The 12,778-nt window shown below is 45.5% G+C and overlaps 1 protein-coding gene across 1 annotated transcript in view; it reads left to right on the forward strand.

Moving 5' to 3' along the window:
* Positions 1-12,778, forward strand: part of cpamd8 (C3 and PZP like alpha-2-macroglobulin domain containing 8) — a 50,920-nt gene that overhangs the window by 21,377 nt on the left and 16,765 nt on the right. The window contains exons 23-30 of the mRNA XM_078285652.1: positions 181-232; positions 481-779; positions 1,920-1,988; positions 2,075-2,231; positions 2,487-2,663; positions 7,040-7,121; positions 11,794-11,950; positions 12,255-12,329. Of these exons, the coding sequence (XP_078141778.1) occupies positions 181-232; positions 481-779; positions 1,920-1,988; positions 2,075-2,231; positions 2,487-2,663; positions 7,040-7,121; positions 11,794-11,950; positions 12,255-12,329 (1,068 nt within the window). The remainder of the gene's footprint in view (positions 1-180; positions 233-480; positions 780-1,919; positions 1,989-2,074; positions 2,232-2,486; positions 2,664-7,039; positions 7,122-11,793; positions 11,951-12,254; positions 12,330-12,778) is intronic.

Here is a 12,778-nt window from a genome sequence, read left to right on the forward strand (position 1 = left end):
GTTGCTGAATAGAAAGCACTCACTTGCATCACCTATTGGATGTAGGTAACATTAGATAAGAGTGCTGTTAAGATTAATACACCTCACCTCTCTTTCTCCTCATCTTTTCTTTGTCCTGATCTATCCCTCTTTCTCCCTTCTCTTTCTCTTTCTCTTCTCTCTCTCTGTCTCTCTTTGCAGCCAGAAGGCCTACCCAGAGAATACACCTACAGTGTCTTCTTCTGTCCCAATGGTCAGTGCAGCTATGTTTTTGTGATATACAGGGATGTGCTTTTTCAGGGTTTTTCGGAATTTCCAGTTTTTTGAACATACAATTCACATTCAATTCTAATGGGAGATTATTTTTTTGTGTCCCTGACAACGTCGCTAATTAGTCCAATTCTGTCAACTTTGCAAGTTTATGCATAATATACCGGTGCCACTATTATTAACACTGTAAACTTGACTAGACCAAGTACCTGAGTGTAATTTCATTCTCAGAGAGGATCCACATCTCCACCCCCAACAAGTATGAGTACCAGTATGTGAAAAAGCCGGCCAGGATGACCCAGTTCCAGGTGGCGGTAAAGACCCACAACGATGCCCACTTTGCCCTCTCTGCCAGCCCTCACGACAGCGCAGAGATGCTGGAGATCGTACTGGGTGGCAGGCAAAACACTCGCTCCTGGATATCCTTGGGCAAGATGGGCGATCCCCTGGTCAGTGCCCCCACGCCAGGCATCCTGTCCTGGGATGAGTTCCGCAGCTTCTGGATCAGCTGGAAGGGGGGTGTGGTACAGGTAAGGAGATGAGAGGCCTCTGAAAGAAAATATTTGGAAAGAAGATAAGGTCTAGCGCTGTACAAACAAACACAGTATATGTGTTTGTAGTACCAGAATACTTTTCTGCCATCATAATTGTTTAACCTTCCTCATTCTCCTTTGGGACATAAGGTCGCAGTGGCCCCAGTGGGTCGAGGGCGGGATGAATAGCGGTATATGAGGTGGTTTAGGGTGATAGACTTGCAACAGTGGATGGGCTGTTCAGGGGGAGAACAGATGAGTGTACAATGTATAGATGGATGGAGGGCACTGCAGTAGCGAGGGCAACAGATTGTGTTTGGATAGTGAGTGGATGTGCAGACACCGTTTAGGAGGAGAGAGCGAGAGAGACTGGGCAGGCCACAGGGTCTGTGTGTTAGGAGGACTGGCGCCACTTTTACTGGCGTGCCTGCCTGTGAGGTCACGCTTAACGGGCTGATGTCAGCGAGGACACTCGGTGATCCATGGCCTGGTGCTCGCATGGCGCTCGCTGGCTGGCACACTGCTCCCCAGCCCCAGCCCCAGCATTAGCCTCGCACCATTCACCAAAGGGAGCAATTAAAAGCCCGCAGTAGAGCACCGTATATTATGGCCCAATAGGATTCATTTATTTTCTTAGGGACTGATTGCGTTTTGGGGTTGGATGAGCTGTGGGGCTCGGCTGTGCATGGTCTTTGGTTTAATGTGATTACGAAATGAAACCCTGAAATACCAGAGAGGAAATGTGCTCTAAATGGGTCTGTGTGTGTGTGTTTGTGTTTGTGTGTGGGAGGTGGGTGAATCAGACTGGCATCGCCAAAACACTTGGCAGATGGACATTATTAGTGCTCAGTATGGGGCAATCCAAAAACAGCACCAGTTGCTTTCTAAGTGGATTCATTGCTTTCTAATTTTTTGTTGTTGACTTTCACAGTGGTCCTTGAAGAGCGCTATTTGAGTTTGTGTTGCAATCTGATTCTTATGGGGTGCAGGAGTTGTAATACAACCAAAGCCCAAGGCAAAGAACACTAGTAATACAATATTGTGGACTATTATTCACAAATATTTATTCTTCCATTTCTAAATGAATCGGTCATTGAGAAGGATTTGCCTTTAATCTCTCTGCATGATTTGCTCTAGGTGGGCCATGGTCTACAACCATCCAATGAATCGGTGATCCTCCAGTGGGCGGGCCAGCTCCCTGGCCAGGTTTGACTCCTTTGTGACATTTATATTCTGGTCGCCATAATTTTCCTTTGGGGATCATTAAAGCTATCATTAATTTGTTCATACAGGTACGTCACATAGGCTTCTCGACAGGCTGGGGTTCAGTAGGGGAGTTTAAGATCTGGAGGAAGGAAGATTCTGATGAGAACCACAACGAGGCCTTCACCCTGGGGGTTCCTCACAACGTGGTGCCTGGATCTGAGAGGGCCACTGCATCCATGATCGGTAAATTTGTTTATGTGTACATGCATATGTTTCTGTGTGTGTAAGCAAGAGAATTGCCTTAGTCATTATTTCCATCATACTCTATCGACATCCTTAGGCTTGGACTTGGATAGATCAAGCCTCTACATGCATCTAACTAAAATACTTTTGCAGTGTTGCATTGTTGGTTAAGTGTTTTATGTGTGTGTGTGTGTGTGTGTGTGTGTGTGTGTGTGTGTGTGCACATGTATCTGTCCACTTATACACCTGTATCAGGCGATGTGATGGGGCCAACCCTGAATAACCTGGACAAACTGTTGCGGCTACCTTTCGGCTGTGGGGAGCAGAACATGATCCACTTTGCCCCCAACGTCTTTGTTCTCAAGTATCTGCAGAAGACCAGGCAGCTCAGCCCTGAGGTGGAGAATGAGGCCACTGACTACCTGCTGCAAGGTAAGGAAAATGCAACCTAATCACATCCTGGTTTTCATAAACCATCTTAACAAGCTGCATCCTTAGACTTGGACAGACCAAGCCTTTAAGACGACCTTTATTCCACTGGAAGCCAGTGGGTTAAAGATTAACTCATCACCAAGACTCACCTGCTCATTCTAACTGATCACAAAAAATACCCTTTATCTCTCTCCTTAGCTCTATGTTATTTGTTTTCCTAGGAATTCTCTCTTACATAATCATTCTGTGGTCACAGAAATATTGTGGGAAATATGGCCCTGACCTTTACACTCTGTTGCTTTTAATTTTGGTGATCTAGGAATTTAAGCTTATTCTGCTGATGTATTCATTGTAAGTCAAGTCGCTTTGTACAAGACTGCCAGCAAAATGCCTAAAATGCAAATGTGAAGACACTTTTTGAAAAGTCTCAGTAGCTCCCAAGACCACATACGTGGACTGGTTTCTTGGACTGATTCCTTGGATCAAGGACCCAAATCAGTGGCCCAGTATGGCACCATTGAGCTGAAGGAACACCTCAGCACTACGGACACCACCTATCCTCTCAGTGTGGGCCACTGTTGAAGATAACTGATGGCAGGTATTACCCCGATGGTGCCCTGCATTCCCTAATTTCTACTGACCTACTTCTAGCTTGCTAGCAGCTGTTTACGCAGAGGGAACCACAGCACCAGAGCCTCAGAGTGTGCCGGGACTCTCCACAACTCAGACCCCCCCTCAGCCCCACTGTGTGGTAAGCGGCTTCATGCCGAGCAGAAGGAACGTTTTCTGATTGTTGGCAAGTGGTATACTGTTGTGGATTTTCTGGAAACTATTGGGTTGAAGTTTACCTTGGATATTGGATTTTGTTTGTGGAATTGTGGATTTCTTGACAGAGGAACCTGTGGCTTGGCTGGCACTGACTACTTTGGATGACGGGTTGGAACATGGAGCTGGACCTCGTTGCTCAGAGTTACCCAGCCCATTCTTACCCCCACCTCCTCTGTTTCTCCACCTCAGCCGGAGCTTGTATCTGCCTAAACCCCCACAAAGATTCCCTTACCAGGAAGAACCTCACCTTCATTTACTCTCCCCACACTTTCCTTGCACAGTTAATTGAAGTGACTTTTCTGTTGAACTTGAATTCTATCTTGGCTATCTCATTACATCTATTTTGCTGAATTTACTTCTTGCAAGGTGAAGTGTGCCGCATATGCTGGAGAAAACTTACAGTCTGGGCCCTTGCAAACCCTATTCAGCAAAAGCATGACCCACAGTCAGTTGTAGAAGGAGTGAGCAATGCTACACTACAGGCACAGACCTGGCTGTAACAGAGCTGTGCACAAGCCTCGGAGGGAAGGTCAAGACCAAGAGGTATACTTACCAAGTTGACATAGGAAGATGACTTTGAGGTTGACCTTGAGCTGTTAGAATGGACTGCACCAAGAGAGAACAAGCCTAGAAAGAAGGGAGTGTCCTAGCACCAATTCCTGATGGGGGAGGCACAGGAGGCTTGTCAAGACTTAACTCATAAGGGGTCTCCACTTACACCTGCTAGTCATACAACCTGCCAACAAGAGTATGATGGCTGCATCAGTGGACCTACTAGCCCACCTAACCAGTCTGGACCCAAGTGGCAATCTTGAACTGACTGACCTGAAGCCGCTCATGAGATGCTGTATTCCACTCTGTCTAAATTCTTGAGAGGAGCAAATGTGGGATGTAAGTCAAATAAAAAAGCCCCACGTAAGAAATCTGGTTCTCCCATGCAGACTAGGTCATCTAATCAAGCAAGGCTTGTGCTGTGCCACTCACTTATCCAGAAGATGATTCCTGCTTCTGTTTTTTGTGTGTGATGGATAGTCAGCTGTTTTGGACTTGCCCAGGAAACGATGAAGCACCATCAGAAATTCCATTGTCGGTACCTCACTACCTGCTGGGCCCATGAAGTTCCTGAGTCTCCCAAGGTCCCCATCAAGCTGGCTGGGGCGTATAGAAAGGCACTGCTGGATTCTCAGAATATGGTCCCACTGGTCAAGCCTGAGTTTGCTGGATCTGCAGTGGGTGAGCACAGTTCCTGTCTTCATAGAGATACTAACTTTCACCCAATGGGAAAGAAAGACTGGGGTCAGTGAAGGAGAGTGCTGGTAGACAGAGGAGAAAATGTCAGAAACCTCTTAACTATCAAAAAGACTGACACTCTCTCTGAAGAGGAGACCTCTTCACCCCAGGAGGCCGTATGAGGAGGGAACTGAACCTCCCATGTCAGAGGCCACTGCACCAGAGGTCCAGAGGGGGATAAACTTTCCCTAGAGGAAATAGATTCCTAGGAAGTGTTCTCAGAGTTGGACCATTTGAAAAGTCTGAGGCACTTTGGGACGGTGCAGCTGCTGGATTCAAACCTGTCACAGGCTTGGAGAGATATAGTGACTGAACAAAAGCTGTAGCAGGGGGGTGAGTGAAGACTCTTATCCACACTTTATGCTTAGAAATAGACGGTTTTATCTTGCGCTTTAAGGGTATAAGAAACTTAGATTTGTGTGTTGTTTTTTTTGGTGTTGTCTTGTTATCTTTGGGGACACACAAAACTCATCTTAAGTGTGAGAAAGTATGGAGACTGCAATATTAAGAAAAGTCCTGTCAAAGGTATCAGATGTGCTTACAAAAAGTTTGTCATGAACACCAATAAAAATGTAAACAATTACTTTATGAAATGATAACAGAAATGAAACTGCCTTGCTTCCATTGTGTGCTTTGTTAGCTACTGTACCGTTTGGCCTGTCACAAGCAATGGCACATAGCTACTTTGTCATCCCTGGTTGTAATGCTATAAATGAGACACTATTTCTTGAAACAAAGTATACTTAAACAATATAAAAAATACTCATCTGTAGTGCCTACTTCATCAAAAAGCATTTTAGTAAATTCTATCAAAGCACAGCTTGTTTAGCTAAACAGTCTGGAGTGCCGGACGATGAGCCCTAAGATAACGTATTAAGACTCTGTGATACCCTGGCCTAGCCTTTTAGCAGGAGTGGACATTGTCAGACACCTTCTGAAGTCAAGTGGAGGTCATCAATCCATCATGGTCATTCTGGACTATTCCAGACGCTATCCAGAAGCAGTCCATCAGTGCACCGCCGGTAGGCAGCCAATTCCTCCAGCTGTTAAGCTGCGAATAGTGGAAGAAATCCTGATACACCACTGTTCCCGCCTCATGTATGTGGTTATTAAAGAAATGTTCAAATGTTCAACGTAAGGCATTTGAGGACCTCTGCCACCCCCATACTGATGGCCTAGTTGGGAGGTTTAGCCGCACTTTGAAACAGATGCAATATCAAATTATTGGTAAAAACTGGGATCAACTGGAATCACTGGCTGCCATATGTCCTGTTCTCCATCCAAGACATCCCACAGAGCTCCACTGGTTTCTCCCCTTTGAGCTGCTACATAGAAAGAGACCATGTAGAATACTGGGTCTTCCGTCTGGGAGTACATGTAGCAGGCACACCTGGCTGGGTAACAAAGATTGGAGAATTCAAACCTGGAGACAAGGTAATGGTGTTGATTCCCACAAATGAGTTTAAAATCCTAGCTAAGCAGCACAGCCCTTATGAAGTGGTCGAGCAGTTAACAACGCCTCAGCAATTTGCCTGAAAGAAGCACAAGCAGAAAAGTACTACATCAACCAAACTGGATTTTTTCACAGAGAAAGAGGTTTGTGTGGGAATGATCCTCTTGGATCACGGCTTGGATCATGGACCTTGACACAGTTGCGCAGAGTTACCCAGAGTTCAGTCTCACCGCCCTCACCTCTGTTTTCTTCTGCCTGAACTCAAAGATTTGCTGACCATGGAAGAACTCTCTCAGTTTCTCCCTTTACCCTTTTAATAAAATCAACTTTTTTTGTTGAACTTGAACTCTGTGTTTGCTCTGTCATTGCATCTGCTTTGCTGAATTTGCAGTTACAGGCATCCCACAATATATGTAAGAACCCTAAGGAATGCTATTCTGTCAATAGCAGTAGTGGTGAGAGCTGATATTCATCCAAGTATCTGCAGTGATGGATGGACAAAAAAAACAATCATTTATTCAATCAGGGTTCCCAGCAAGGTCTGGGAAGACTGGAAAAGTATGTAAAAGGATTTTGATAAATCTTAAGGAATTTGGACATAGTCTGAACAAGTCATATTGCCCAGCCACTATGAGCATGTACCATATTGAAAACTGACCAAAATCCTCAAATCCATTTAAGAAATTACAGCCTGGGAAAAGTATGGGATTTTGAAATAAGAAAATGTATCTAAACACTCTTGTATTTTCACTATACTTGCTCATCTTCCCTCCCACCACCTCTCCATCTCTCTCTTTCCATCCAGGCTACCAGAGACAACTGACCTACAAGCGGCAGGATGGGTCCTACAGTGCTTTCGGAGAGAGGGATTCCTCTGGCAGTATGTGGTAAGTCTGACAATAAGTCAGCACCTACCTTTGTGTACATTTTTCATCAGGCACATACACTTCAAATTAAATTTCCATGTAATTCATTAAGTTTTATTGACTGTCAGTCATTTGAAAGCTTTGGGATGTGGTATTTCGTCTGAAAGGCCGGTGAGATATATATTACTGTGGAAGTCACACAATAGCCGATAATGTCTTAGGCACATACTGTTCGTATGTATTTTAGTGTGCATTAAGAACTTATGATGGCATATCCACCACATTATGTACCAGCCAAGCAATGCTGAGCTGTAGCCACATTCTTCAGCTTGAACTGGAAGTAGGTTGCTAGCCAAAGCAATGAAGTTCTTATCAGCATCTCAGTACGCTGTGCTCAAATTAATACATTCCTGTTGGTGGGTTTAAATCAGAGTTTTTCCTCTGTGAGTGTTTATTTCATGTTTACACTCCCTGGGGGCAGGCAGGCAGCCAGAACCATTTCATAATGTTTAGAAAACAGAAATCAATGTTCTCAATGAGGAGCTCCAGTGCTCCAGTGCCCGCACATTCAGGCCCGATCACAATGAGCATACCTCTGGTTGATTTATTAGCTGAGGCGGGTATTATGATATTTAATAGAGCTGATACTGTGAAACAGCAGGTTACATAAACCACAGAGAATCATAAACAAACTACATAATTGGATCCCTGAGGTAGGCTAGGCTCCGATGATTTATTTGCAGTTAAAGAGGGTTCATATTTGTGGTCCTGAGTGCGCCCCATGCTGCTTTGGCCCGATGGACTAGCTCTTAATGCTACCATTGGAGACAGTGTTTTAAGGAGTCTGGAGCCACTTCACCAAACGGCTCCCTACCTTTTTTGACATGGCCTAGAAAGTAGAAGTGGGGCATGCCTCCTCTAAATGGTTGGACTCGCTGCCTGGGTGTAATTGGTAACATTAAACTGCCCCATGGAAACCTTGAGCTCTTCCCCCGGATCCCAGTGAGAGGATATGAGGATGTAACAAGCAGTGGTTTTGAGTTTTTCTTGAAGCCCAGGGCAACAAGTGTGGGTTGTGGGCACAACACAGATGGTGAACCCTCAGTAAACCTGCATCAAACACTTTATGAATCCATCAGCAATGTGTTTATACGTCCAAAACAAACCCAGCTTTTGTTTCAGTTCCAGAGTTCACCAGTAGAGCAGCGCATTTATTGCCGGCTTAAAAGCACCCTTAATGCAGTGTTAATGTATTCCAGCTTGTAAAAATGTATCTGAGCGGAAATTGTCAGGGCCTAATGAAAAGATTGAACATAATGACATGGGCAGGCAGTAATGTTTTGGTGTGCAGTGCCGGCCCTCTCTGATGCCAAGGCCCTTAACACTGCACTACTGCTGTTTCCAGAGTGAGCTGAAAGTTGAGTAATGTACCGACTTACTGTAATTCAGAAGCAGGGACACACTGAGGAGGACGGACTGCAGTGAGTTCTCAGCACTGCCTCCCTGCTCTTAAGCTCTCAGATATACACCTTGTGTGTGTGTGTGTGTGTGTGTGTGCGTGTGTGTGTGTGTGTGTGTGTGTGTGTGTGTGAGTGCAAGAGGCTCTTTTTAACCCCTTACTTAACCAGGTTGACTGAGTACTAGCTTCTATTTTGCAAATACAGCCTTGGGGAGATGTTTTTGGGGGAGGGGGACACACACACACACATGCACAGATTTGTGTACTTGTGAGGACTTTCCATTAACTACATCCATTCCCTAACCCCTAATCCCTAACCCTCACCTTAACCCTCTTAACTACATGCTTAACACTTGCCCTAATGTAAACTTAATTCTAATTCTAACCTGAACCCTAAACCCAAGCCCTAATCCTAAATTAGCCCCCTGAGAAAAGGATTCTCTAATTTTTTGTAATATCCTTAGATATTTGGTCCTGTGTAGAAATACAAGAACGGCTGGAATCTAGTGACTAATTCCAAAGTCCTGTGCCATTTTCTCATGAGCAAGTATCGGGAGTTTTTTGCAGGTAAGGAGTTTGTTGTGTAGCTTTTTTGGGTTGATCTGAACCGGGCTTGGCAGCCCACAACCTGCCACTATTATTAAAGCTCTTTGGCCATGTCTGGATCCAATGAGAGCCACATACTGCTGTAATCTGTGGTTCTCTCACCCACCCCTCCCCTCTTACAGACACACACACACACACACACCACCCCACCCCCCATCCTCACTGCATACCCTACTTCCTAATACACCAGCCTGAGGTGAGAGTGAATAAACCACCATAGCAGTGCCTGACCGAGGGCTCCGCTCTCTGGGCAAGCCTAGTTAGAAAGACAATTAACTCTGATGAAGGAAGCCTTCAATTGTCCAAACATAGTGTCATATTACCTGTAACACTCAAGGCAGTGAAAGAGAAAGCTGAGGTCTCGGTAAAACTGAATACCGTTTTTAACAATCTTGTCCAAAGTCTCACCTTCCTTATATATAATATCCTCTCCAAGTGGGGCAGAACCCTTTTTCGTTTTCTCCGACAGTCTCGGTCCTTGGCTGGACATGTTGAGGCTGGCATGGCATTTCTGTCTGCCAAAGATTGATCTGACAGTGTTAGTAGGGATAGGGGGGTGGAGGGAGGGGGGGTTTGAATACCAGAGATTGAAAGAACTGATACCTGATGCTGTATTAACTTATCTGTTCCCATTCCTGTGCTATGCTAAAGTTTGATTATTGTTGGAATTCTGTTTTTTCTAAGGCTTGGATACAGAGCCTGTGATATCATTATCTAGGTGCTTATTTGTAAAAATAAAGGCCTTTGTGCTCCGATCCATTCCTAATCACCAGGATTAAATTTCTCTGCTCTTTTTATTTTACAAAGTAATATGACTCTCTTTCTGTGACAAATGCAACGGGCTTGTGTCATTTTGTCACAGTAATTCGACCAGTGCAGGAAACAAACCTTTTCATCCACAGCCAGCCTCCCAAACTGATACTTAGAATAGAAAATATCATCCAAATGATGATAGATAAACTTATAAAGCCACAACCAAACATTCACTAACATTTGGCTCGTGACTTGATTTAATTTCCCACTGTGGATGCTAATCCATCATTTCAAGTTTTAGTAGCCCCAAGGCAGGCAGTTAGTAAACCCCTTGTTAGTGATATGTTGTAGCAATCCAATTTAATATTAGTTTAAGTGATTGACCTCTGGGTGCTTTCCAAAACAACACATCAGCAACTTCTGCATAGCGGAAGGCAAAAACACTGAGCCAGGAGTGGGGAACAGTCCGCCTCATAACTTAACCCTTCAAGCTAGTCAAGCTAGGTGCTTGCTCATGCTAGTCAAGCATTGTCTTCAAAAATTCCTTCAAATATACCTTTTGGAGTTAGAAGAGGGTAGCTTGGGAGAGTTGGGAGAGAGGAAAAAGAAAACAGGAGTGGGGAGAATTTGGAGGGGCAGTGGAGTGGGTGACTCCAGCCGAGGGCCGAGTGGTGGAAGTGGGACCGTCTCTAGTGTTTCCTTGCCCACTAAATCATATTTACGCTTCCCAGTACCTCTCCCAGGGGCCCGGCAGTTAAAGCCAGTGACACGATATTACTTAACATTATAAAAATTCCTGCAGGCTTGCGGCTCCATCCCTAGTTTTGTCTCTGGGGAGGAATAACATCTAGGTTCCAGCGAGGGAAGATTTAATGTTTTGCTTTATGAGAGCAGGGTTCTTTTTTTCCTCCTCATCTCCCTTGGTGCTCTTTCTTGGATTGTGCTCTGCTCTTGCTTACGAGCTGTGTTCGAGAAACTGGAGCACAACCTCTGTTTGTTTATTTCTTCATTTCCGTCTTGTTTTTTCTTTTTTTTCTATGGTAAGCAGCTTGCCTCATCCTCTGGCCGTTGTGGGCAGGGGTTCTGTAATGGAATGTCTTGCTGTCATTGAGGAGTTGTTGGCCGAAGGCTGCGACTTTCGACCACCACCGGGAGGCCTGTTGTTTATGGATGAGTGTGTGTTTATTAGCTCAGCCATGTCCCCCAGGGCTGACCTTGGCCTTTCTCCGTGGTTCCCCTGCTTCTCCTCCACCGTGGCCCACTAAAATCACGGCTCGTAAACTCTCAGTCGCACTCCCAGGCCAGGCAGATCCACAGCGTTCGCCCCTGGGATCGGTGTTTGTATAAGTTGCGGAATGCTTTCGGGGAATATCCCCGACCCGCATGCAGAAACATACTTCGTTTGGCTGTGTGAAATTTCACATTCTGAAGACCGCAGCTGCCGCATCCTGTAGCGGTGATCAAACCCTGCCGCACCCCTCTGCTCCACTCCGCACTTCCCCTCTTTTTTCCATTTCATCAGATCCATCCATCCATACCCCTCCTCTCTCTGTCCGACAAAAAAATCCCTCCATCCACGCTCTTCTCTATCAGCCCCCTCCCCCACTGTTGACAGATTGAAAGAGTGTGACTGGTTGGGAATTTTTTCACTCCGCTGAAAAAGTGACTGACTGTGAACTCATGTGAAGTTTGATAGTTAAGTATTTTTTGGGATTTGTCAGCACACGTTTGAAAGGATCTTTGATATCTCTCCTCTCCCTTTTCTCCCTCTCCATCTGCTATTTCCTTCCCCTTTCCCCTTCTTCCCCCTCACCCTTCTTTATCTCTCACTTACCCCCATCCTCCATCCTCCAACCCACCCCCCCCACCCTCCAGGTTGACAGCGTTTGTGCTGAAGTCCTTTGCTCAGTCTCGGGGCTTCATCTTCATTGACCCTGAGGAGCTCCGTGCAGCCAAGTCCTGGCTCATCAGACATCAGCGGGACGAGGGCTCCTTTCCCGCCATGGGACGCATCCTCAATAAAGACCTGCAGGTAGGCGAGTGTCTGGGTGGATGTGGAGTGGGGTGGGGGTCCATGTAAGTGTCTCTTTCTTGATTTACATAACGGGAAGACGTGGGAAGATGTAGATGAAGAGGAGGAGTTTTTATGCCTTGGGATGATTACTATATGGATTAAGGAGGGGATACAACTCAGTATTAGGGTGGCGTTCCTAATATTTTCCACACTTAGCGTATTAGTCTGTGTAATCTGAAGCCTATTGCCTTTATTCCTAGGTATGCATGTGTTTTTAGTGTGTGTGTGTCAAGTGAAAGCTAATGCCAGCTTTTATCCGCAGGGAGGGATCCATGGGAAGATCTCACTTACAGCTTATGTGGTTGCAGCTCTCCTGGAGACAGGCATAACCACAGAGGTAAACAGTCCACCAAAACATGCCACTTCACCCAGTCCTTTAAAGCAGACAAAATAGTGCCTCACTTGGCCTTACTTTAACAAGCTGACACCCACCAAAAAACATCACCCCCTATCAGGTACATTAAAAATCATGCAATGATTTAAATGGGAAATTGGCAGTGGAGATTGAAGTGCAAAAGGCCTTTTTATCATCGAGAGCAACATGCGCTGTGCTGCCTGTCCCACTTGAACCGCTCACTCCTGCAGCCCGCACCACCAGCCTGCTGCTGTGAATTCAAATGTGGGTCGTGTGTGGACGAGATCGCTGCATTCCTGATAATTGTGAGTTGTGATGGATGTGCTGGCAGCCATCCCACTCATATTTGTTATGCCCCAGTGCTGCTAATCTAATATCTAATCACTTTTTGGACTACATCAAAAGATTTATGAGGCTGACGTGCAGAGACA

Source organism: Centroberyx gerrardi, chromosome 9 (genome assembly GCF_048128805.1).
Source record: "Centroberyx gerrardi isolate f3 chromosome 9, fCenGer3.hap1.cur.20231027, whole genome shotgun sequence".
Lineage (NCBI taxonomy): Eukaryota > Metazoa > Chordata > Actinopteri > Beryciformes > Berycidae > Centroberyx > Centroberyx gerrardi.